The following is a 23,168-nucleotide window of genomic DNA, read 5'->3' on the forward strand; positions in this document are numbered from 1 at the left end:
TTAGAGCTGTGAGTGATGAGAGTATTTTACCTCCAAGTTGTGGGAGAGAAATGGCAGCCAGCCTAGGGGCCCCTTATTACGAAACCAGTGTACTGACAAAATATGGCATTGATGACTTATTCTTTAATGTATGCAGGGCCACATTAATAGAACGTCGCAACTTGAAATTCTGGAATCCGCAACTCAGAAGGGTGCAGTACCCCCTCATTCAGGCTCCCATGGAGATCCCGAAACCTGAGATGCCAATAATCAAAAACCCTGGTCCCGCTCCTCATGAGGACTTATCAAAACTGCTACAAGAGGATGGGGATGTCATATTTGTTGTTCAAGGGACACATTTTCGGGCTCACAAAATCTGCTTAACTATTGCAGAAAGTTTGTTTGAGGACATTTTCTTAAACTCTTCCAAACCCAATGGAAGAGGTTCTCTTTCGAGGCAGAGTAGCACTGCATCTGATAATGTAAATGGTGTAAAAGAAAGCAAAGAGAATCTTATATGTGGGGCTCCACCACTCCCAGATATCTGTCTCCATGGCACAGAAGCAATGACTAACGGCAGTTGTCGTCTATTGAACATTCCTGGATTTATCAAAGTGGAGGACAAGTTGTGGATGGATCCACTCAGTTTAATGGAGGAAAAAAAGACTGTGATTACCATGGACTCGGATCTGAATCCTCATGCCTTTCAATATGTTCTCCAGTTTTGGTACACTGGTCGTGTTCCAGTTTCTTGTGACTGTCTCTCTGAGTTACGTAGGACAGCTGAAATCCTGATGCTACCCAATCTAATTCTGATGGTCTCAAATCTACAGACAGGGGAGTCCTACCTTAATATTCCACTGGAGAATGACTTCTTCACCTCAAGAAATATTAAGCTACAATCCATAGGATTAGAGTCTGGAAAACTTACTGGTAGATAAAAAAATTTAAAATGTTTTTGACAGTTAATTTTAACTCAGGGTTTGTTAAGTTTTTCTTTTTCTTTTTTTTTTTTTCAAATTTAGTGCTGATTAAAAAAGCTTTAAAAAATTAAAGAACATATTACTGGTGTTAGAGATTTAATAGCAAAAAAAAATGCTTGTATAACTAAGACAATCATCATATAGAGCAAACTTTAAATGCACTGCATACATGTATATCTTGTTTTTAAAAAAGCCCAAACTCAATGAATCTGCTGATGTTTAAACACGTGTTTTTTAAAGACGTTACTTTCCTTGATTCTCTCAAAGATTCTCATGTTTAAAGTATTATATCTTTATTCACAGACATTGAATTCCAGCTAGAAGATGGAGTTGTTGCCCTTCACAAACCAATCTTGATGGCTCGTTGTGAGATGATGTTTGCCATGTTTAGTACCAACTTTATGGAGTCTTCTGCTGATATTGTATGTATATACATAGTAAAATAAAAATGCTAGTCCATGTATAACAGAAATTTAATTAATCTAAATTTCATTTTTAACTAGTTTATTTTATATTTGTTGTGTTGGGGGGAGGGGGGGGGGGGGGGGGGGCAGTCCGTATACACGTCTGAAATTTTGTTTTAAGACGATTTCCATTTTACAGGAGTGTCTCCCCTGTCAAACAGTCATACTTTCCTAATTGTACACAAAAGCAGCCACATTTATAATTTATAACAGTTAATGAATACCTGCTAGGAACCATTCCAGCAACAAATTATCTGAGGGGGTTGGAAGACCATTACTGTAAACCAAGTATTACTCATGGGTAATAAATTGCCGCAAGATTCACAATCAACCTATGCTTGCAGATATTTATTGTCGCAAACCAGTTGTTCATCAGTTTTTTTTTTTAACCATGCTCGCAAAAATGAATTGTTGCATATTAGTTCTAAACCAGCCATTCATAAAAAATGATGTATAATACTTGGTTTTCAGTAATTTATAGACACTGTGCATAGAGAATAAAAATCATTAAAATCCATACCACCAAGAGGGGGAGTTTTTTGTTGATTTCCCTAGATAGGAGATTGTTAAATTTATAAAGCAGTGTTTTAGCATTAGCTAAAATTATTTTCACTCAAGGTCATGTTAACAATTTTTTTTTATTTTAGGAAATAAATGTCTCATTGTAACACATTGTTTTCAATTTTCAAATAGGAAAAAAATTGTTTTAGATTATCATTTGTCTAGTCATTTACTGTAAATCACTTTTTATTCGCGAGAACTTTATTTTCGCGTAATTACGCGAGTCTGTCTGCTCGCGAAAATTTTATTCTCGCGCATATTTGTATTGTTAAAGATTATATACAACAAAGAGCGTAGCTTGCGAAAATTTTATCTTGCTTATAAATACCAAATAGCTATATCGCGAAAATAAGGTGTTGCGAAAATAAAGTGATCTACAGTACTTAACATGCTTAAGGGTGACTGCAAGTCACTTTATCCTGCAATAATGTCATCTTGATACTGCATATGAAGTGTTATTTTTAAATCCCAAATAAAAAGGGATAATTTAATCCCATGTCAAAAATGTCAACAAACATCCTGTGTGTTTCTTTAAAAGAATGTTGCAAGATTGATGAATAAAAAGAATGTTTTCTATATGTTTACTAAGTTCTTTGGAATGAGGTATTCTTATTAGACCTATGCTGCTTAGAAACTTTTCCACCGCAAGGGTGCTAGACAGAGAGTGAATTGGTATACAGCTTCCAAATGACAATTCCTTGCATAAGGATATCTTGATATTATTTTTTCTCAGTTTAGCAATATCCATTAAGTGATGTTTTTATAAAATTCCAATATATAACTCCATAGATTGGAATTGAATAGACACCCCATCAATAATAATGTATCAAACCATCTACTTCCACTCTTGATAATTAAAATGAATGCATATTGGAATTCTAAATTAAAAATTGTTTTTGCTGATCCTCCCCCCCCCCCCATTCCAACTTTTACCATATTTTTTCTCTAAATAAGCCTTTTAACAAATGTGCAAATTGTCACTAAGAAGTGTAACTAATGAGGTCTCAATTGACCATAACAAATTAATAAAGGAACAATGATATGACTGCCCATTACACCATTTTACTTATGCAAAATATTTTCAGATTCCATTTCCTGGAATGGACATGCAGACCTTCAGTGTCTTGAAGACATACCTCTACTTAGGACAGTTACCCTCGCTGGACGGGGCAGACATTGTGGGCCTGATCGAGGCTGCAGATAGACTGTGTCTGAAACACATGATCAAAGTTCTGGAGCATGAGATTGTTACTGAGCTTCTGCGTGCAGAAGCCAACGGCGAAAAGATCATAGAGGAGACTCTGAAGCTTATAGAACCAGCACAGGTACTTATCTAATTATAGAATCAGCACAGGTATTTATCTAATTATAGAACCAGCACAGGTACTTATCTAATTATAGAATCAGCACAGGTACTTATCTAATTATAGAATCAGCACAGGTACTTATCTAATTATAGAACCAGCACAGGTACTTATCTAATTATAGAATCAGCTCAGGTACTTATCTAATTATAGAATCAGCTCAGGTACTTATCTAATTATAGAATCAGCTCAGGTACTTATCTAAAGTATTCAAATTCAAAGTCAGAACAGATATTAGTCTGAATAATCCCAAACCATCACAGGTACTTAACTAAAGGATACAATTTATTCAGCATAGATATTTCTTAACAATCCCAAAACATCACTGGTGCTTATCTAAAGGATACAAATTCAACATAGATATTTCTTAACAATTCCAAAACATCACCGGTGCCTATCTAAAGGATACAAATTCAGCATAGATATTTCTTGACAATCCCGAAACTAGCACAGATACATGTACTTATCAAATTCAATACAATTTCTGAAAATGATACTTCAATTTAAATGAGTTAAAAATGTTGCAGCTCTAAAAAAAAGTAATAGCAACAAAATATAAAAAATAAGAATTTATTAACTGGTCTGAAAATAACTTTTTAAACATACCAGTCCAATTTAATTACTTTCCCACATCCTCCATGACAAAATTCAAATTTGTCTGAAAAAATAACTCTGAATGTTTGAATGAAAGCTTCTAACATGTTGAGGAAAGCATGCGATTGGTTTACACTGTAGCTATTCATAGCAGCATATGAAATCCCTGTATTGAAATCCCTCTATTGAACTTATTAGTGATGGCTGAAAACTTCTGGGGAATTTTTACCAATTTTGTATGAATTTTTGAAAGACGGGACGTCGACTTACTTAAACATTTTTCTTCTACCCTATGTATGATATTTACATGTACAGATTTTCATTTTCCTGCTGTTTATATTTGAATACAGTCACAGATTCATTTCCTCTTTGACCTAGCCAGAGATTATAACTGTCATCCAGACATAAACCTAAGGGCTCAAGAATACCATCTTCCTTCGACAAGAGGAAACGCAAGAAAACTCCATCTGGGTTTAACATATGGATCCTGTATTGGCACTGGTTATCACAAACAAGGATATTTCCTACATTGTCAGTACAAATTCCATGAGGGAAAAATTGGTTTTTCTTGGACCCTTTGTAGGTAAATTTGTGTTGGCCTTCACTGTTAACCGCAACGACTGAGAATTTCTCAAAGTCAGATGTGCAGATGTCACCACTTGGACTTTCTGTTATGTAGTGGGGGTAGCAAAAAAGATTTTCTCCTGTTTTGTGGTTTTTCTGAATCTGATCCAGCTCTTTTCCTGTGCTGTTGAAGCGAACAATTTTTGCTTCCTGTTTGGTGTACATACCAATCAGAATGTCTTGATTGATCCAAGAGGAGTGGATACTGATGGAAGCCCAGTGTTGAGGAGTGGCAAAAAGGCTTTCTACTTTCTTTTCCTGTGGGAGAAATCTATTAACCCTTTTCATTCCTTTGTCAATATAGAGTAGATTGTTGTTAATTGTGGCACAGTGGTAGCCATCCCCTTTACTCTTCAGTGACAGTTCATCTAGAGTCTTTCCATGAATATCCAATAAAATCATATGGCTTGACCGATCACTCACCCATGCACGGCCATCTTTCATGCAGCTGATATGTCGCCCATATTGGATTTCAGGAGGTGTCATGCCAATTACTTTTCTTACTGAAAATGTCATATTATTGTATAGATTCTCTAAATTTGTGACAGGAGTCACTGGCACTTCTGTAGCATCAGGGGAATCGATGATCTCTCCAAAAAGTTTGGAAATCTTATCCTCTGTTACAGACTTCTTGTGGTACTCTGGAAATGCAATTCTGTTGGGGTGTGGGATGTCCTCCTCTCTCATGGTCAACTTAGAACGTGTCATTATCAACTGGGTTGGGGAACTGGTCTCCAGTTTATGTTCCAACTCATCCAACATATCTGTCATAGAAGTTAGTTGATCACTGATCACTCTTTCCTCCAGCAGAAGTTTCTGCAGCAATGAAATTTCCATCCTTTCCAGCATTGACATATTCTTCTTCAACACTGCATCAACCATATCTTTGATCTCTCGAGCCTTTTCTTCTACGCCAATTCTCATGTTGGCCATAACTTGCTTGCATTTAGTAATGTTTTCCAGAACCTCATTATGCAGATCTTTACATTTTGGGACAAGTTTATTCTTCAGGGTTGATATGTGGGACACTATTGTTTCTCTCTTTAAATTGTACAAGGTGTCTCTTTCAACAAACACATGTCCCACATGGTTTTCTGTGATACATTTAACACACACTGGAACTTCACAGTCTTTACAACACATATCATACTTGATGGAGGGGTGCTCGGTACATGTATCATCTTTGTCAGGTGTATTCCGCTCAGATAATGGAGAAACTTGGTGATTCTTTTTTGACTTGGATTTTATGTGTTGTTTTTGACATTTATTACAGAATTTTCCCTCACAAGTCTCACATACAAAGTCAGCTGGCTTTTTACATTTGAAACATTTGACTTGATTTGTGTCTGGATTGGAGGCCATTGAATTCTTTGCATGCTGAAACAATATAATAAAGCATTTGCAAATTTTAGTAACATGAAGTGGCAGTAAATTACATTTGAAGAGATGCTGATTTTATATAATTATCAATACATATATCAATGTATTAATAATGTCAACAGAATATGAAATTACAATTGAATTGCCTTAATATTGGACTTAAGCAAAATTTGAAAATGAATTAATTTGAATTTTAATAAATAAAAATAACCCATAGGAAGGAAGTTATATCATTTTTGTAGAAAAAAAATGAAAATTAATAGTTATTACATGTTATACCTGTGTTAATCTGCAGCATTGCATAATTCAATTAGTTATATAAAATTAAATTAATCTTTTAAGATGATTGACTCTACCTGTGTTTCCATATGTCTCTCTCAATTAAATGACATACTTTGCTCTCTGGAACTTAATAATGAAATGTTTTCCCGAAATAAAGTCAAACTTCCTGGATATGATTATAAACTTTTACGAGAGGAAATGATGCCCTTATCAGTAATCATATTGGTTAACATATATTTTCACTAAATCAAAGAGGATGTTAATTTCTCTGTGTCACTATGTGATACACATTTTTATATGAAACTTGTATGATTTTAATTTTTTTACGCATAAAATCATATTCCATTTTTATTGCACACTGCGAGTATACAATGATGATCTTAACATGAATCTGTGTATGAAGTTGATTAATTTATCAAACTTATTTATCATATTTCACTGCTTAAAATGATTGTGTCTATTTTTTTTTTCCTCTTCTTGTAAAGCTGATTATAGCACCACAGCCTTACATATAAAATACATGGTTACTGTCTTGAAATATAAGCAATATTCAGGCGAGGGTAAGAAAACGTAATAGAGGGCAAGGCTTGCCGAGCCCTCCTTCACATTTTCAACCCGAGCCAAAATATCGCTTATGTTTCAAGACAGTTATCATGTATTTTGTTTATCCTGCAACATATTTTTATATTTGACGTCCAAAAATGAGCTATTTTCAACAGATTTAGGCACATCTCTGCAGTTGAAACTATGATGCCACGGTGCAAATATTGCAATTTATATGACATCACAATGTTTTTAGAACATCAGAATAAACGCACGAGGCTTTTTTAGGGCATTGACCAAAAATAGCTTTGGTTTATTAGGTTATCTTTAGTCAGTCAATGCAAGGGGTGGTTGCATAATAAAATGAACTACTTTTCATCTGCTGAAGTTTATGTTTCTTTTATTTGCACTATTGAGGGATTGATTTAATTATTTATTTTAAAATGTAGTTTATTTTTGCTAATTTTCTGGATGAATAATTTTGTTCTTTTTAAGTGCATGTACTAGCTAGCAAATTACATGTAAATGAATATGGACTGATAAATTAACTTTAAAGTACTTTGAAGTATATGTCAAATCAAATAATCACTTTGATAAATGATATCTTAATTATTTCACACTATCTACTCAGGGTGAAGTGTCCTCTCAGACCATGAAACTTTTGGGAAAAAAATCATTTTTCACCATTGTTATATGGAGATTTAGCTGCATGCATTTTATTTATCAAACATTTGTGTCTGGTGTTTAGTACACCAAGGAAATATTTCTGACATGCTTGTACTTAACTGAGCGAACATTTTCCAAAACTGTTAACCTTAGTAATCCTCTTGAAGCAGTTGAAAAAATGTTTCTTAAAGTACAAATTCATTTCTTCTCACAAAACTTAAGTAAATGTTACCTGAGGTAAAAATTTTACAAAATACAATATAATTAATGTTAAGGGATCGAAGTACATCATTTCATATATATACTTTATGTATCACAGCTGAGGTTAAAGGACACAACAGTTGTCTGAAAAGTGCCAATATTAATTAGCATGGTCGACACACATAGAAAATATGTGAAATGAAAAGTTATGAAATATTCAATTAATTTAAAAAATTTGAATGTCACTACAGTATCCAAAAATATGAAATTTAGTTTTATGAACAACGTGAATTATAGTTGTTTTTAAAATTCATTGTCAAATCTTTACAGTTCCACAATGCTACAGAGCTAGCCCGATGGTGCTTAGACTATGTGTGTGGAAATTACAATGTGGTGCATAGAAAGTACTTCAGCCTTCTTTACAAATTGCAGCCAGAAAACCAGAGATATATTGGCCTCAACAAATGGCCTCCAGATTGGTTTGTATATGAAAAACATTTAGATGTACTTTTGTCCACAGGGACTGGTATTTTGCAGAAATAAGATTATATTTGATGTTAACTCTTCAGACAATAAAGAAGTAATTTCTAATATATTATGTGTAAAAAATGGTCTTAATTATTAGGGTCCCACTCTGCAGATACCCTATAGTGATCAGTCTGTCTATCCATCTTCCTAGCTGTCCATCTATCCAATTTCATTTGCCCAGAGCATATTTTCTCTCCCCTTGACCCAGTCAAGCTCAAACTTCACCCATAGAATGCCCATGTAGAATGTATGTAGTGACTTTGAACCAATTTTGTAGATTAAAGGTAAAGGTTAAAAATCTGTAAAATTCTTGTCCAAAGCATATTTTATCTCCCCTTGGCCCAGTCAGGCCCAAATTACACCCACAGACTGCCTGTGGGTAGAGGGTGTGCAGTGACCTTGAACCACTTTTCTAGATTAAAGATCAATGTAAAAAAAAAACCCTCTGTAAAATCCCCATCTGGGACATATTTTCTCATCATTGTCCCAATTGTGCTCACACCTCATAGAGTGACTCATAGGTCAGGGTTGAAAAATCTCTTTGTGAATAATCCATGTCTGGAGTATATTTTCTCACCCTTTGACCAAGTTTGGCTCATACTTCACCCAAAGAGTGTAGAAGTTGAAAAACCTCTGTGTAAAATCCATGTCTGGAGCATATTTTCTCCCCCCTTTGTCCAGTTGTGCTCATGCTTCATTCATAGAGTGCCTGTGGGTAGAAGGTGCAGTGACCTTGAAACTATTTTCTAGATGAAATGTCAAACATTTTCTCTCCCCTCTGGCTAGTCTAGCTCAGACTTCTTCTATAGAATATCTGCGGATAGATGGTGTGCAGTGACCTTGAAGCAATTTTTAGAAAAATTTTTAGTAGATCAAAAGTCAAGGTGGAAATCACTCTCTTTGTAAAACCTTGTTTGAAGAATATTTTCTCTCCCTTGCCGTATTTGGCTGATACTTCATCTATAGAGTGCTTGTGGGTAGGGTGTTTGGGCAGTGACCTTGAAAAACAATTTTTAGATGAAAGGTCAAGGTCAGAAAGTCTCTGTGTAAAATCCTTGTCTGGAAAATAAATATTCTCTCCCCTTGGCCCTACCAGGTTCAAACTTAACACCCGTAAGACTGTCCATGGGTGTGCAGTGTCCTTGAACCAAGTTTCTAGGTTAGTGTTCAAGGTTATAAGAAACCTCTTTAAAATTCTTTTGTTGAGCATTTTTTCTCCTATTGACCACATCTGAATTTATCCTATTTTAAAATTAAATGTCCTTTGCTAAAACCATTGCCCTTTGAGATGGTCATCATCTCAATGATGTCTAGTTCATTCAATGATTTTTTTTATGGAAAGTCCAATGTAACAATGATTATTGAATAATTTCATGTAATTAAAAATGACAATAATATTTATTATTATACTTCTGTTAAAATGTTTCCTATATAAAGTTAAGAAGGTAAAATAACTATCTTTATAGTCTCAAAATTTCCACACATAGCAAAGCTATACCCCGGGATATAGTTTTTGCTATCCACCCCTCGGAAAATTTTCATGCAATTTTTGCCGTCAATTTTGATTTCCTGTAATCAATCTATAGACTTATGATGTTATACTGACTTCAGTAACATTGTGACGTCATCAGGATTTCAGCTCATTCTAGCAGTGTTATCTTATTCCAGATACTTGTTCAAGACTTTTATAATTTTTTTTCATGTTTTTACTATAGAACTGTAGTATCAGATAAATCCAACCCTCAGAAATTATGATATACATCAGTATAATAAAACACTTATCCACTGGCTGTGACAGGGATAGCTCTTTTATCAAACCCTTGACAGGAACTATTCCCCTCGGGCAAGCCCTCGGGGAATAGTTCCTGTCGTGGGTTTGATAAAAGAGCTATCCCACTCACAGCCAGTGGATAAGTGTATATTATTTAAATAAGTATATTTGGTCCTTTTCAGATAAAATTGTCATAAACTTGATTTTTTTAAATTTCAAAACAAAAATCAAGAGAAATATATACACAAACATGTAATTAACTTCCTTCATTAATTTTAAGATCCTGAAGCAGGTGATATGTTTTTTAACACAGTTGAATTGCAAGTGCTCAGCGCTGATATAACATGACACATTGAGTGCACTTAAATGAATAGTATACTTACTGTTAATTAGCAGTAAATTGATTTTTAAAGAGGATGTTAATTTTTGATACATGTACCATGAGATGATTTTTGAGTGTGTCATATACATGCATAAATTATTAGTATTTTCTCAATTTAATCATGCTTGCATGTAAATTTTCATGCAGACAAATTTTTACAAAATCATCACCAGAATTTTTTTCTCACAGTGATTATGTTTTGATTTTTGAATTTAATTTAAGGTACACCCAAGAAGTGGAACATTATACCATGGCCGTTAGAGACATGACTCCCAAACACATGATTCAGCAGAAACACCAGTTCTCACGCTGGCAGCGATGCAAGTCAAGCTGCCTATGCTTTGGTCGCCGAAGCAGAATGGTCAACCTCGAAACCGATGATGATGAAGACTGACCGGTCAACACAAAGCAGTCAAAGGTGTCCAGCACCGGTGCATAACTAGTCGATGAACTGTGGTAAACCGTTACTACTTATAGTCAGGCAGTCTTGGCAGTATTCTTGCAATAGGTCTCTGCTTATTGTTGCTGAGTATATGTGCCGCATGCTTCTGAAATTGAAAATAATGCTTTCTGTAAAGCTGATGTTATGGCTCTTATATATATGAGTTTAAATGTATGTTTACACTTATATACTGTAAACATGGATATTTGTGCATGTTGTTAATTACTCAAATTAGTACAAAGCAATGTGCCTGTGGGGTTTTTTTGTGATACCAGGATTATGTATTGTTAAAACTGAATAAAACATGTATAAAGGAATTGGTACATAGGGGATAATTACACAAAACCTTTTCAATTGCGTATTTAGATTAAATAACCAAATTTCCATGTTTACAGGTGTCATGATAATTTATTTTGATATGCAAAGTGAATTATATATTACGTACAGCAGATTGTAAGCAAATTAGAATATATCTGACAAGCAATACTGATGTCAGTACACATATTTTCAGTCATTTAGAAATTTAAAAAGTTGCAAGTTTTTTGTATAATATTTCAGTATTATTTTAAGCTCTCCTAATTGTTAGACTTGAAAGGAAAAATACTGTCATTATTAAAGCATCAATCAAGTTTATTCTGAATTGAACAAATACATTACAAGCTTGTGATAGGGTTAGCTTTTTTGGAGTACATATAATTGAAACCATTTTTTGAAGGTTAATTAATATGTTTTATCTGGCTTTATGCAGAATGGTACAAAGTTGTGACAGAAAAATGTTTATGACTTAAAAACAATGTTAAGTAGGACATGGACATGTACTTCCAATACATGTATTAAATGTACATTGCACCTGTTAATAAACATAAAGATGCTTAATGTCAAGCTCATGGATTGGATGGTAGATCAATGCATTGATGACTTCAGCATACAGAAATTGTAGTATCTCAACATTAAAAAAAACTCCCTGAAATCTCCTCCATTCCATTAAATAATGTCTGATTTTTTTTTTCAATAATAAGATGCTCACAATTTGGCAAGCTCAACATCTGAATCTTTAGTAAAGTTTTTTTAAGCAGTTCAATACCATAGACCCTAACACCATCATCATGAATAAAATGATTGCTTGGTTGTATTTTTTCAGTATTGAAATGATCGCACAGTTGTACAGAAATTGCTTATTTTATAAGATAATGAACAATTCTGAAGGAATTTATGAGATATGCTGTGATATGAAATGAGATTGTCTTTTAAGAAGTCAGTAACTTTGCAATTCAGGAGTGATTTCACTTTCATTGGTTGATATATTTTGTGATATTTTCTGGATTGAATCATTATGTTTGTTGGGTATAGATCTGGCAAAGGTCTGATAGTTCTCTTTAATTCATTCACTCTTGCCAAAAGTTCAATCTTTTTTCATTGAAAAGTACTTGTATATGAACGTAATTGTAAATAGTATAGCGATTAATCACCATGTAATACCTACTAGATACATGCATACTTTGATCTAGATGGCATAGATACTCATATCCATGTAATATAAACCCTCTGCACTGAAGAAATGTTTTGAAATGCATTTTGCACAGTTGTCTCTTATGAAAGTACGATTGTGTGTGGCAGCTGCATGTTGTTCCACTTGCATACACTTAATAAGCTGTCTAACTTTAGTGTTTTCATTATTGCCCTATTTTATATAATATTGTACACCCAAAGAGTAAAAATAATTGGTAGTTCACCTGTTTTAAATCAAAATTAGAAATATATTACAGTTGATACTGAAGAAAGTCTTCCAGACAAACAGTTGTATAGTGATGACACCATTCATTCATGTATAAAGAGCTTATTGTAAAAATTAGTGCTTTCCTGCAGCAACAAGCCTGTTGTTATATTTACTCCTCTGCATTTTAATTTTTTTTTCTATCTATAGTGCTGATTTATTAAAAAAAGGATTTTAGGTTATTTTCTCTGTGCTTCACATACATTTAATGTACATGTAAGATTATAATCAAATTATACAGTTGATATATCTTGGATGTTTTAAGCCTCGTTAATTTTTACCGCCGAATAGTGCACTTTCACCTAGAATTCTTAATAATTATTATTGTATTAGAGTTCTATAGTGCTATAATAAGTCATTTCATTTATCTCAAAGTGCATGAATGTTAATATTCAGGAAGCTCCTGTCAACTTTCTGCCATTTCTGTTTGCCACACAAGTATTGAATGGCATGATTATTTATATTTAAAAAAAATATAAACATAATCGTGACAGCACTGTGTTTTCTTGCTTATCCTGCAAATTCATTTTCAATCTGCCTTACTTGTGTTGCAGTAAAACTTCTACTTTACCTCTGTCGTATATTTTATATAATTTTGATATCCACCTTCCTTGTGAACTTTGTAATGATTAAGCTCAGTAATGCATCTTGGGTATTTAGTCAGCACAAAATGTAATAATTTGCTCGAATTTTTTGCTCTTGTTTACAGTTTAATTTTTTTTTTTTTTAGTATCTTTAGTGAATTTGTACATTTTTAGGGAATAGAACTGATATACCATCACTGAAAGCAACACTAAGTCCATATTTTCCTTGTAATTTAAGTTATATTGTGATATAAACTGTGTACTTTGTTGATCTTGAAATATTAGGGTATGCCTTCTTGTATTTATAGTTTTGTTGGTATATTTTCATTGATTTTGTATTTATTTTATGTTATTATTTAGCCTTGTTGATTATTATTGTACTGTAGTCTTAGGGTAAAGAAAAAACTTAATATCAGCTCTCTCAGACTAAGTTAAGTTATAACTTTTTATAATATTTTTTTTTCAATTGTATGGTTGGCTGGAGGGAAAACAAATGAACAGATTTTGCCATATGTCAACATATAATTTTAGTGTTAATTCAAAAACTGATGTCTCTCTGAGAAAATTTAATAGCTTTATATATTTTTATTTGCAGTTAATATGTGTGGTTTCATAGTATTTTGATACCCTGGTAGTTATGTACATGCTGATAAATTTCTTGAGTTTAAAAGCAGTTGAACTGCAAGAGACCTGTTTTGTTCATTTGTTTTTATTTTATTTGAAAATTTGATTGCAAATCTTGATCTGAACAAAATAATTTGTTACGTGTATCATACATATGTTAAAGATACTTTTCCACATTACCTTTAAAACTGATGATATCAGAAATTTGAAAGCTTAGCTCAGAAATTGTTTAAAACAGTGAAATTTAGGCAGTATCCTTAAATGTTCCTCCTTGTGTGAATTAAAATGTGAGAAAAAACAGCAACAATTTGTATTCATTTTCCATTAATTGTTGTATAAAGGAAATTTTTACAAGGAAAGACTGGCTTTTCTTTTTGTTACAACAAGACATTAATTTTTGAAAGAGTTGATTTTTTGTTTGTATTAATAGTCATGTTTGTTATATATACATATACATCTAATATGATATACATATATCTTCATCATTTTTCATAATTACTATTGTTAACTTTATATGATTTTATCTGTAGTAGAATTAACCTTTGTGTTCAGTCAGTGACATAAAGATAATCTGTATCCTAAAAAGTCCATCCAGTTCTTTACTTGGTCCAAAAAAAAAAAATAATCAAGGTGACACGAATGGATTTTGATGTCATAATCACTTCTAATAATATCAAAGTAATACATGTATATGGTTTACTCCCTCGTGTTTCTCATAAGAAGAATGGCATGGAACATTAATATATATAATGGTTGTCAGTGGGATAATTTTTTCCATAATTATCTAGATTCTAAGTCTGCAGTGATCCTTTTCAGCAGGTTTTTACACCTGAGTCTGAGGCTTTGACTCACCAGGGATTAAACCTTATAAAGCATACTGTCATTTACCCAGTCACTGGTTGTGTTTGACTTATATATAACAGTCTTTCCACAATACCCCATACATGAGAAGAAGATTTAAATCACCATGAGATATTTATATAATTCATAAATACAGTTGTTATATAGTGTTCAAGCATTAATTAATACGTGGTTGTTTATATTATATTCATGTACCACTGTATTTAAATTTGCCAAAGATTGCAATTTTAAAGATTTGATTTACAAAGCATAGATAAAGTCATATATCAAACAGATATTATAAAATTATTATACATAGTTTTAGATCATGAGATTCTATATTGGTTCTGTCGGTATCAAGGTTTTGATGTACTAAATAAAATAGTGGTAGGTTGAGTTTAATTATCTATAAATATTTTAAAATGTAAACGAAGTTTAGAATTGGTAAAATTATCGAAAAGACGACTTCTTAATAAACACTGAACTACTTGATTTGAAAAAAAAATCCCTAAATAACATGATTCATTCTAGGTTATTTTAATTTTGTTAAGTTCTTTTCACAAAAGTTGTAGACTAAGAATTATTCTAAAAGGATCAATATTTCAGTACCACTAAACCATGATCATCAATAAAAAAATTATATATATATATATATTGTGTTTTCTTTTTATATATATATATATATATATATATATATATTATTCACATTATTAAAACACTAATAGAACACTTTCATGATTGTACTATATTGCACCATGTGGTGATTATGAATGTATATTTCTGCAAGATTTATTTATTTATTTTTTTTTTACTAAAGAATATTTAAGTAGGATTGTTAATTAAAAACAATTGTGTGAAGTTTGAATTGAGGAAATCAAAATGGAAGATGAGATAAATTCATAGAATTTAATTTAAAAAAAAATATTTTGCCAAAATCAGCATGTAGGTGTTCTTTTGATGTTGTTGCTATTTTCCCCCCATTTGAAAATTGCAGACTAGATGTGATCAAAAAGATTTTAATTAGCATTTAATATTTAACATTTAATATGTACATTTATATCCTATTAATTACTAAAATATAAGTGTTACAATTTTCTTAATATTCCTTTAATTTTTTTTTTTTTTTTTTTTTTTTTTTGGTAAAGAGACAATTTGTACACAGACCCACACAATCTGTTTTTCTGAGGTCAGTATTGATATAAGATATATTGGGTCATATCACTGTTAAATGGTTTGAAATGAATGGCTATGGTATGTGTAACAAACACATTACTGTGTCTTATATTTACTGCTTATAGTACATGTATTATTAAAATATTATCGAAATGTTTTTTGTGAAAATTTGTTTTTCTGTTACTGGACAATACAGGAGCTGTTGAACATTTCATTATTTCACCTAGGGGGAAAAAGACCACTCTAATTTTTCTTGGTCTTTTGGATGAAGGATTTGTCTTGTTAGTTTTTCTGAGCCGAAGCACAAAGAGGTAATGCAATGGCCAGTGTGAGTAAACTTTTCGGAATGTGGGCCTTGTATTTCAAGAAAACTTTGGCCAGTATTTATCAAATTTGTCACAGGATTTTCCTGGATCAAGGGCTTCTGATATATCCTAGTGAACTTAAAAGACACTACAGAGTCTGCCACATCTGTTTTATATTTAGATATTTTACTGACTATAGACGATAAAGGCCAATTAACAACTAAATTGTATGACAAACGAGTTGACGTAACGTTTTCAATCGTCATCTTTCCTTATTTAAGTAGTAATATTCCACTATCACCTGCTTATGGTGTTTATTCGCTACCCAAGAGCTTGCTCTGAGTACGATCAATTTTTAAGGCGAAGTAGGCTACTCACTTGTAAGTTGATATTACAGGAATTTCATCGGCTTCTTTTAAAATCAACATTTCGTAAATTGTATGATCGTTATAATGACCTTGTTAGCAAATATAACCTATCATTGGGTCGTATTTTGGCTGACTTGTTTCATACCAGTTGTTAGGCCTTTGTTTTTGTACTGAATTGGCTACGGATAGTTCCGTCTGCCTGATCAATACATAGGGCTCACGGCGGGTGTGACCGGTCGGCGGGGGATGCTCGCTCCTCCTAGGCACCTGATTCCACCGCAGGTGGAATGTCGCTGTTTCCAACCCTGTATCTGAAGTTGACATAAAATGATGATATCTATTAGATGTTGTGGGATGCCATATGTCCGCGAAATTTCCTAGAGAATGTCCCTTTATATACTGTCGAAGATGTAAAGATCAGAAATGTGAAAAGATCAAACAGGGCTCAGAGCAGGACAAGAATGTATTGATCAAATATTTACCCTGAGAAACATCATAAAACAGTGCAGAGAATGACCAAGGCAATTATATATTAATTTTATTGATCAGAGATATAAATAGCATGTCATCTATGTCTCTCTTTTTATATGAAAAAAATCAAGATAAGGAACAGTGATCGATCTCAAAAACAAACCCTACAACCAATACAAATATGTTAACAGGGCATAAAACACGGACCCCTGGAAACTCCGGAGATGGGATCAGATGCATAGGAGGAGAATGGACCTATCACACCCGCCATGAGCCCTATGTATTGATCAGGTAGACAGAATATTCCGTATAGTCAAATTTAGTATAAAAACAAGTCTGTAATTGGTATGAAATACATATATGTCGGCCAAAATATAACCCAGTGATAGCTTATATTTGCTAACAAGTTCATTATAATGACCATAGAATTTATGAAATGCTGACTATATACGAGGTTGTTGAAATTCCTGTAATATCAACATAACTGCCTGTAACCTGTCTCTGTTTAAAATGATCGTACTCAGAGCATGCTCTTAAATATCAAATAGGCTGGGAGACATAAACACCATATGCAGGTGATAGCGGAATGTTACTATGTAAGGAAAGTTGACGACAGAAAGCTGAAATCATCTCGCTTGTCATACAATTTTGTTGTTAGTTGGCCCTTATCCCCTATAGTCAATAAAACATCCAAATACGAAACGGATGTGACAGACTCTGAGGTGTCTTTTATTTCGAGTTCACTTGGATATATCGAATCGACAGGTCAATGGAAGTATACATGTGTAAATTGTTAATTGATAAAACGACCTCGATATATCTTCTTCTCATGTATAAGTTTTTGACCAAATTCTGCTTCATAGGAATATAAAAACTTGTTGGCTAATAAAGGAGCACAATTAGTGCCCAACGAAATTCCAATAGTGTCTCCACAGACTACATAGATGTTGATAATGAGGAACTCCAGCATTTCCTTTTAATATCTTCAGAGTACTTTTGTGTAGAATCCGAATGATATTTAACAAAGTAATTTTGTTGATGACCCAAATACAAGGTATTAAAATTTCTGAGTTTCATTTTTATTGAAGAAGCAGTTATCTATGATATCAAAAGTCTAGTTTTTAATCAGGAATAGTTGTATAAAGTGTAGAAAAGTCATATGTTTTGATGTTACTAACTTTTGAAAAATTTTGTGATTTAAATTTTCTAAAAGTTCTTTGGAGTTTTTGAGAATCCACATTTGATTTACACGACTTTTAGAATATGCTGTAGCATAGTCCGACTGAAGTTTCTTCTTTACAGCAGTTAGTATTTTTGTGAGGAGTAAAGATAGGGGCTTGGTAGAGCACTTACTGGACCCAGCCATATATCTTCGTTTGTACGGATTTGTATGAAGTTTAAAAATCCATTATAGGTGGAGTAGATCGAACCAGGGATGGGATCGATTGCTTTCAAAAGTAATCGATTAAATTACAATTGCTTGGATTTTTAAAATAAATGATTACAAGGTAATTACAGCCATTTTCAAAAGTAATTGATTACATCTGATTACTTTTCTACCATGTAATCATGATTACTTGTGATTACTCTAGATTACATTGTTTTTTTTTAAAAAAGCTTTTTTCTTGTAAGTTTTATTTTTTGTTTAATGTTCGCGAAAAGAAACAGAGTATTTTTTCAAGGAGAATATATTCTAAAATTCATGTTCATTTCACACACTTTTTAATTGCATTTAATATCATTTACATTTTAGATTTTGAACAAAGTTTTGTTACATGTCCATAAATGGTTTTATTATCTGATCATCTGGTACCTGTCTCATATACAAATATTTCTGTTTTTGTTGAGAAAAAAATACCACTAAATTATCAATCAAATTAGACATAGTTATGGTTAGAGGTATGAGGATTCAACAAAGTACTGTTACATATTTAATTGAACATGTTAATAATAGTGATGAACCTTTGAATTTAACTACCTATTGTTAGGTGTTTTTAGTAAAATTAACACTTTGACTGGGCAAGCATCAATTGTTCGCGATTGTTATCATATCCAAGGTGACCCAACTAAAGTACATTTGTGTTTTACCCCATCCCTGGATCGAACCCATCTTTGTTGACTGGAATGTTAAAAGTATTAAAGACTGAAATATGATTTTGAAAAATTGCATTCTTAAAAAAATGAGTAAAAGTACTTTTGTTTTAAAAAAATGAGTAAAAGTAGGATTTCCAGATGTAGAATTAAAATCAGGTTCTTCTGAAATACAGTTATAATAATGAGCCTTACAAACAAAGACGATATTCTTACAAGCCTTGTGTACTGGAACAATAACATATTGCTCATGTAGTCTCTCTAATTCTGTTATCACCTCCGATTTAGTTAAAACGGAAGGATGGATGGTTGGCATATTGCCTATTAACTTTCAAACACCATTCTGTAATATATTTCTAAAACACTTAATCTATTCTGACCAAGTGTTCAGGTCTTCCCCTTCAAATTTCGCCCAACATCTGGCATAATCTCCGACAGAATTCATAGTAGAAATGAAGTTCTGATGCCAATTGAAAGATTGGGGCTCTCTGTATTTAGGTCCTCTTAAAATTACTTTTAGGTCGTAATTTTCAACTATATTAACATCACCAGTTATGACTAATAAGGTGTCCAGCGGGTTATAGTTGAAGAACTATATATATCTATAATTGATTTGGAAAAATAAGTCCCTAGAGAATGTGTGAAAACCTTGAAGGAAGCTCTTTACGACAAGATTACACAACGAGAAAGGGGAGAAACTATGAACAACATACATTCTAAAAAAAACTTCAAGGAACTTTTAGAAAATTTAAAATCTCAAGTTTTTCCCCTAAATTAATGACTTTTAAAAACTTTATACAACCATTCCTCACGATAAATACGATAAATTAAAGGTCAGGCTTTTTTGACGCCATAGACAACTGCTTCAATAAAATTGGAACGAGGAAAGTTTCATGTCTTGTGATATCTACAAAATTAATTTGTTAATCATTCTAATTCTACACTGCATGATTCTACATTGTAGCTGCTATAAAAAGATGCTGATGTTCCTCATTGACAATATCTTTGTACATGTAAAGTCTATCTGTTGACGTTCAAAAGGGGTACATATTGTGGTCCTTTATATTAGCTAGCCGGGCAGTTCTCGTATTTTTACGAAACAGGATTTACTCATAAACTTTTTGAGAAGAACAAAACTCTTGCAGTGGCCTTCAATTCGACATTTAGATATATCGACAACGTGTTATCAATTAGCAACAGTTCATTCATATGTCGACTTGATATATCCCTTGTGAACTCGAAATGAAAGAGAACACTGAGTCTGCAACATTTGGATACTTTACATACCTTGGACGTTCATGGAACATTAAATGTTTTCTGGATCTCAAATTAATATCTAACGAAAATAATATTAATTTTTTAAAAAGAAAATTTAATTTAAGAAATCATTATATTATCTACATGTCACACACTAATAAAGAAGAAGGTATGGTTTAGGCTTTATTGTGCTCTAAAGATTTAATGTTTTCATAAAGCTATGGAATTGACTTAAAAATGAGTTGAGTATATGTTTTTGATAAATCATGTAAGAATACGACACGAAAGAGGGCCATTCTAAAATATGACGTCATTAATTTGGTACATTTCTAAGTTTTTAACAAAAAAGCCCCAAAATGACTCATTTCAGGGGTTATTTTCCTAAAGAAAATAGTGTCCACAGCCGTCGCCCACTGCAATTTTCGGATATGTTGTGTAAAATCCTTTGAAAAATTATATTTCTGAAAATCTTTGTGGCCGATGCATGTGCTCTATACTATCTGAGAGAAAATTCCACTGAAAATTGATGTCTTCTGCAAATTTTTAAGAAAATACGGGAAAATGCACAAGTTCATGACGTCACAATAAGCCTTTAGGATGTCATATGAGAAAAATAATTTGTATGCTCTTACTGCATGAAATTTCAACAACTCAGAAACCATGAGTTTTTAAAATTTCTTACTTCACTTTAATTTTTTAGAAAAATACAGGGCCAGATTTGTGTTGAAACTGTACCTTGTTCTTAGCAATACATACTAGTTATTGCAGCATACTAAAGCGTCTTTCAACATTTTATAAAATTTTGAAGCATTTAGTAAATCTAAGTGCTCAGTGGAAATAAGTGAAATGACTATATCCGACTTCTTGAAATAATCAATATAGGAAAACAAGACTTTCAATTCCACTTTTCGTAAACTGGTATGATGCTGGAATCTTATACAGTGTATTTAAAAGACCTAGTGGATGAAAATGGTATTAAGCTACTTGAATACCTTTCAAACATGCTTGCTAATACAACATGAAAAGAGTTTTCAATAAAAAGGCCTATAAAAATCAGTTTAATTCTAGCTTATCCAAACATATTAACATAATAAATGATCTATTTTATCTTTTTTTATGGCAACCATTATTACTGGATTATAGACAAAAATGCAAATTTAACTACGGAATTAAAAAAAAAAATATTTAAAAAAATATAAAGCCATGCTTTATTCACAAGTTGAAACAAGAATTCATAATTCAAGAACAATATTTTTCAAAAATATATTTCTCCAAAATTGTAAAAGCTTTTGACAAACAAAATTTTAAGGCTTTAAGATTTTTAGCAATAGAAGTTATATAAGCATATGGAAAGACGCATGTATTTTGTGCCCCTATTGTAAGGAATGTGTATTCTCTAGCCAGAGTTGTCGTTCCGCACGCTCCCAATATCTCTGTCAACGCTCGTTGTACAAGACTGATTTTTGTACAAGTTTTATAGGGTAAAAATTTGAAATTAAATTATAATTATGGATGAAGACAATATTTTTTTCAAAGTTTTTAAGGAACTATTTTGCGGACTAAAAATTTAAATCTTTGGAAAGAAATCCTTTCAAGATTTAAGAGATTAAAAATAAATCATTTTTACTGATGAATAATTGAAATAAAAACTATTTTATATATAAAATTTTTCACGATTCAAAAATTTGTCAAGAATTTAGTATTATGAGATGTAACAAAGTTGTATGTGGGAGCGTGGAAAGAACGGCAACTCTAGACAGAGAACGAGGAATGAATGTGTTGAAACACTTATTGTATGAATGTCATTTAATTTTCAGTGAATATGGAATGTTATTAGTTAAATCTTAAAATTTTCCATATCATGGAAACTTATAGTTGTAGGATTATATAAGGAAGTCAATGAAAAAAAAAAAAATTTTGTTTAAAAATCTTGTATCATTTGTGGCCCTTAGAATTTAATTTATATAGATAGTAAATGTAGCGCAGACTGGAGGAAAGGGTTAAATCATCGGAGGAATTTTATGTCATGATAAAAATTCCATAAATACATTTAACTATGCTTGAAAAGGATCAAAATATAAGCAGTGAAAATAGATGAATATACTTTAAAAAAGTCGAAGAAAGAGTTTTATATTATTCGTGTCTTGTATTGTCACTATTTTTCCTATAAATTTGAATTTTTATTTTTTTTATTTGTTTCTCCATCTTGTTTATCAATGATGAAAGATGAAAGTATCATAAACTATTAAAAATATATATATAATAAAATATGTATGATGCAAAATTTATTTAAATAGCCACTATTCCGAGGATCCCTCTGATAAAGTTGCCCTATGAGTTCAAGTATACTTAAAAACTTTACAAAAAGTACTTGTCGAATTATTTGATGTGTCAATATATCTGTTATATATATATCCATCCTGTGTGATGTAATAGGGCATGCTATTGTATCAGTTGGAGCTTAGTCGGGACCCCATCCCCGATAGCTGCCTTATTTTTCCTCAGATTAGGAAACTATTTCTTTGTTAAAGACTACATGTAGTTCTGGTAAATAAATTTAATAAATACTTACCGTAGAAGTTAATGACAAAGTGACAACTTCAGTACAGTACAGTATATGATCGAAAAACGGGATGACTTCAGCTTTTCGATCTTCAACTTCCTCCAATTTACATGATAATATTCTACTCCCACCTGCCTCTGGTGTTTGTCTCCCAACTGATCATGATTTGTTACATAAGCATGTTCTTAATTCTTAAACCGAGACATGCTACTGAAAATAAGTTGATGTTACAGGAATTTCTCTAATCTCATTTCAAGTCAGTATTCGCAATTTCTACGGCCATTACAATGACCCTGTTTGCAAATTATACAACTTTTCATTGCGTCGTATTTTGACTGATATGTTTCATGCCAA

General features: G+C 32.3%; 2 protein-coding genes across 2 annotated transcripts in view; one reads left to right on the forward strand and one right to left on the reverse strand.

Annotated features, from left to right (window-relative positions):
* The window catches only part of LOC133202691 (rho-related BTB domain-containing protein 1-like), a 20,724-nt gene extending 9,817 nt beyond the window's left edge, over nucleotides 1–10,907 (forward strand). The window contains exons 5-9 of the mRNA XM_061338548.1: nucleotides 5–912; nucleotides 1,266–1,384; nucleotides 3,073–3,312; nucleotides 7,972–8,120; nucleotides 10,545–10,907. Of these exons, the coding sequence (XP_061194532.1) occupies nucleotides 5–912; nucleotides 1,266–1,384; nucleotides 3,073–3,312; nucleotides 7,972–8,120; nucleotides 10,545–10,716 (1,588 nt within the window). The 3' untranslated portion in view covers nucleotides 10,717–10,907. The remainder of the gene's footprint in view (nucleotides 1–4; nucleotides 913–1,265; nucleotides 1,385–3,072; nucleotides 3,313–7,971; nucleotides 8,121–10,544) is intronic.
* On the reverse strand, nucleotides 4,131–6,312 carry LOC133202694 (E3 ubiquitin-protein ligase TRIM71-like). Its single transcript, XM_061338553.1, has 2 exons — nucleotides 6,306–6,312; nucleotides 4,131–5,946 (listed from the first exon to the last, which is right to left on the reverse strand). The coding sequence occupies exon 2, from the start codon at nucleotides 5,929–5,931 to the stop codon at nucleotides 4,249–4,251; it is 1,683 nt and encodes a 560-aa protein (XP_061194537.1). The 5' UTR covers nucleotides 5,932–5,946; nucleotides 6,306–6,312; the 3' UTR covers nucleotides 4,131–4,248.
* Nucleotides 10,908–23,168: the final 12,261 nt, after the last annotated feature.

The sequence above is a fragment of the Saccostrea echinata genome, unplaced genomic scaffold (genome assembly GCF_033153115.1).
Source record: "Saccostrea echinata isolate AGI-Se365-2 ecotype Australia unplaced genomic scaffold, CSIRO_AGI_Sech_v1 ptg000047l, whole genome shotgun sequence".
NCBI classification, from domain to species: domain Eukaryota; kingdom Metazoa; phylum Mollusca; class Bivalvia; order Ostreida; family Ostreidae; genus Saccostrea; species Saccostrea echinata.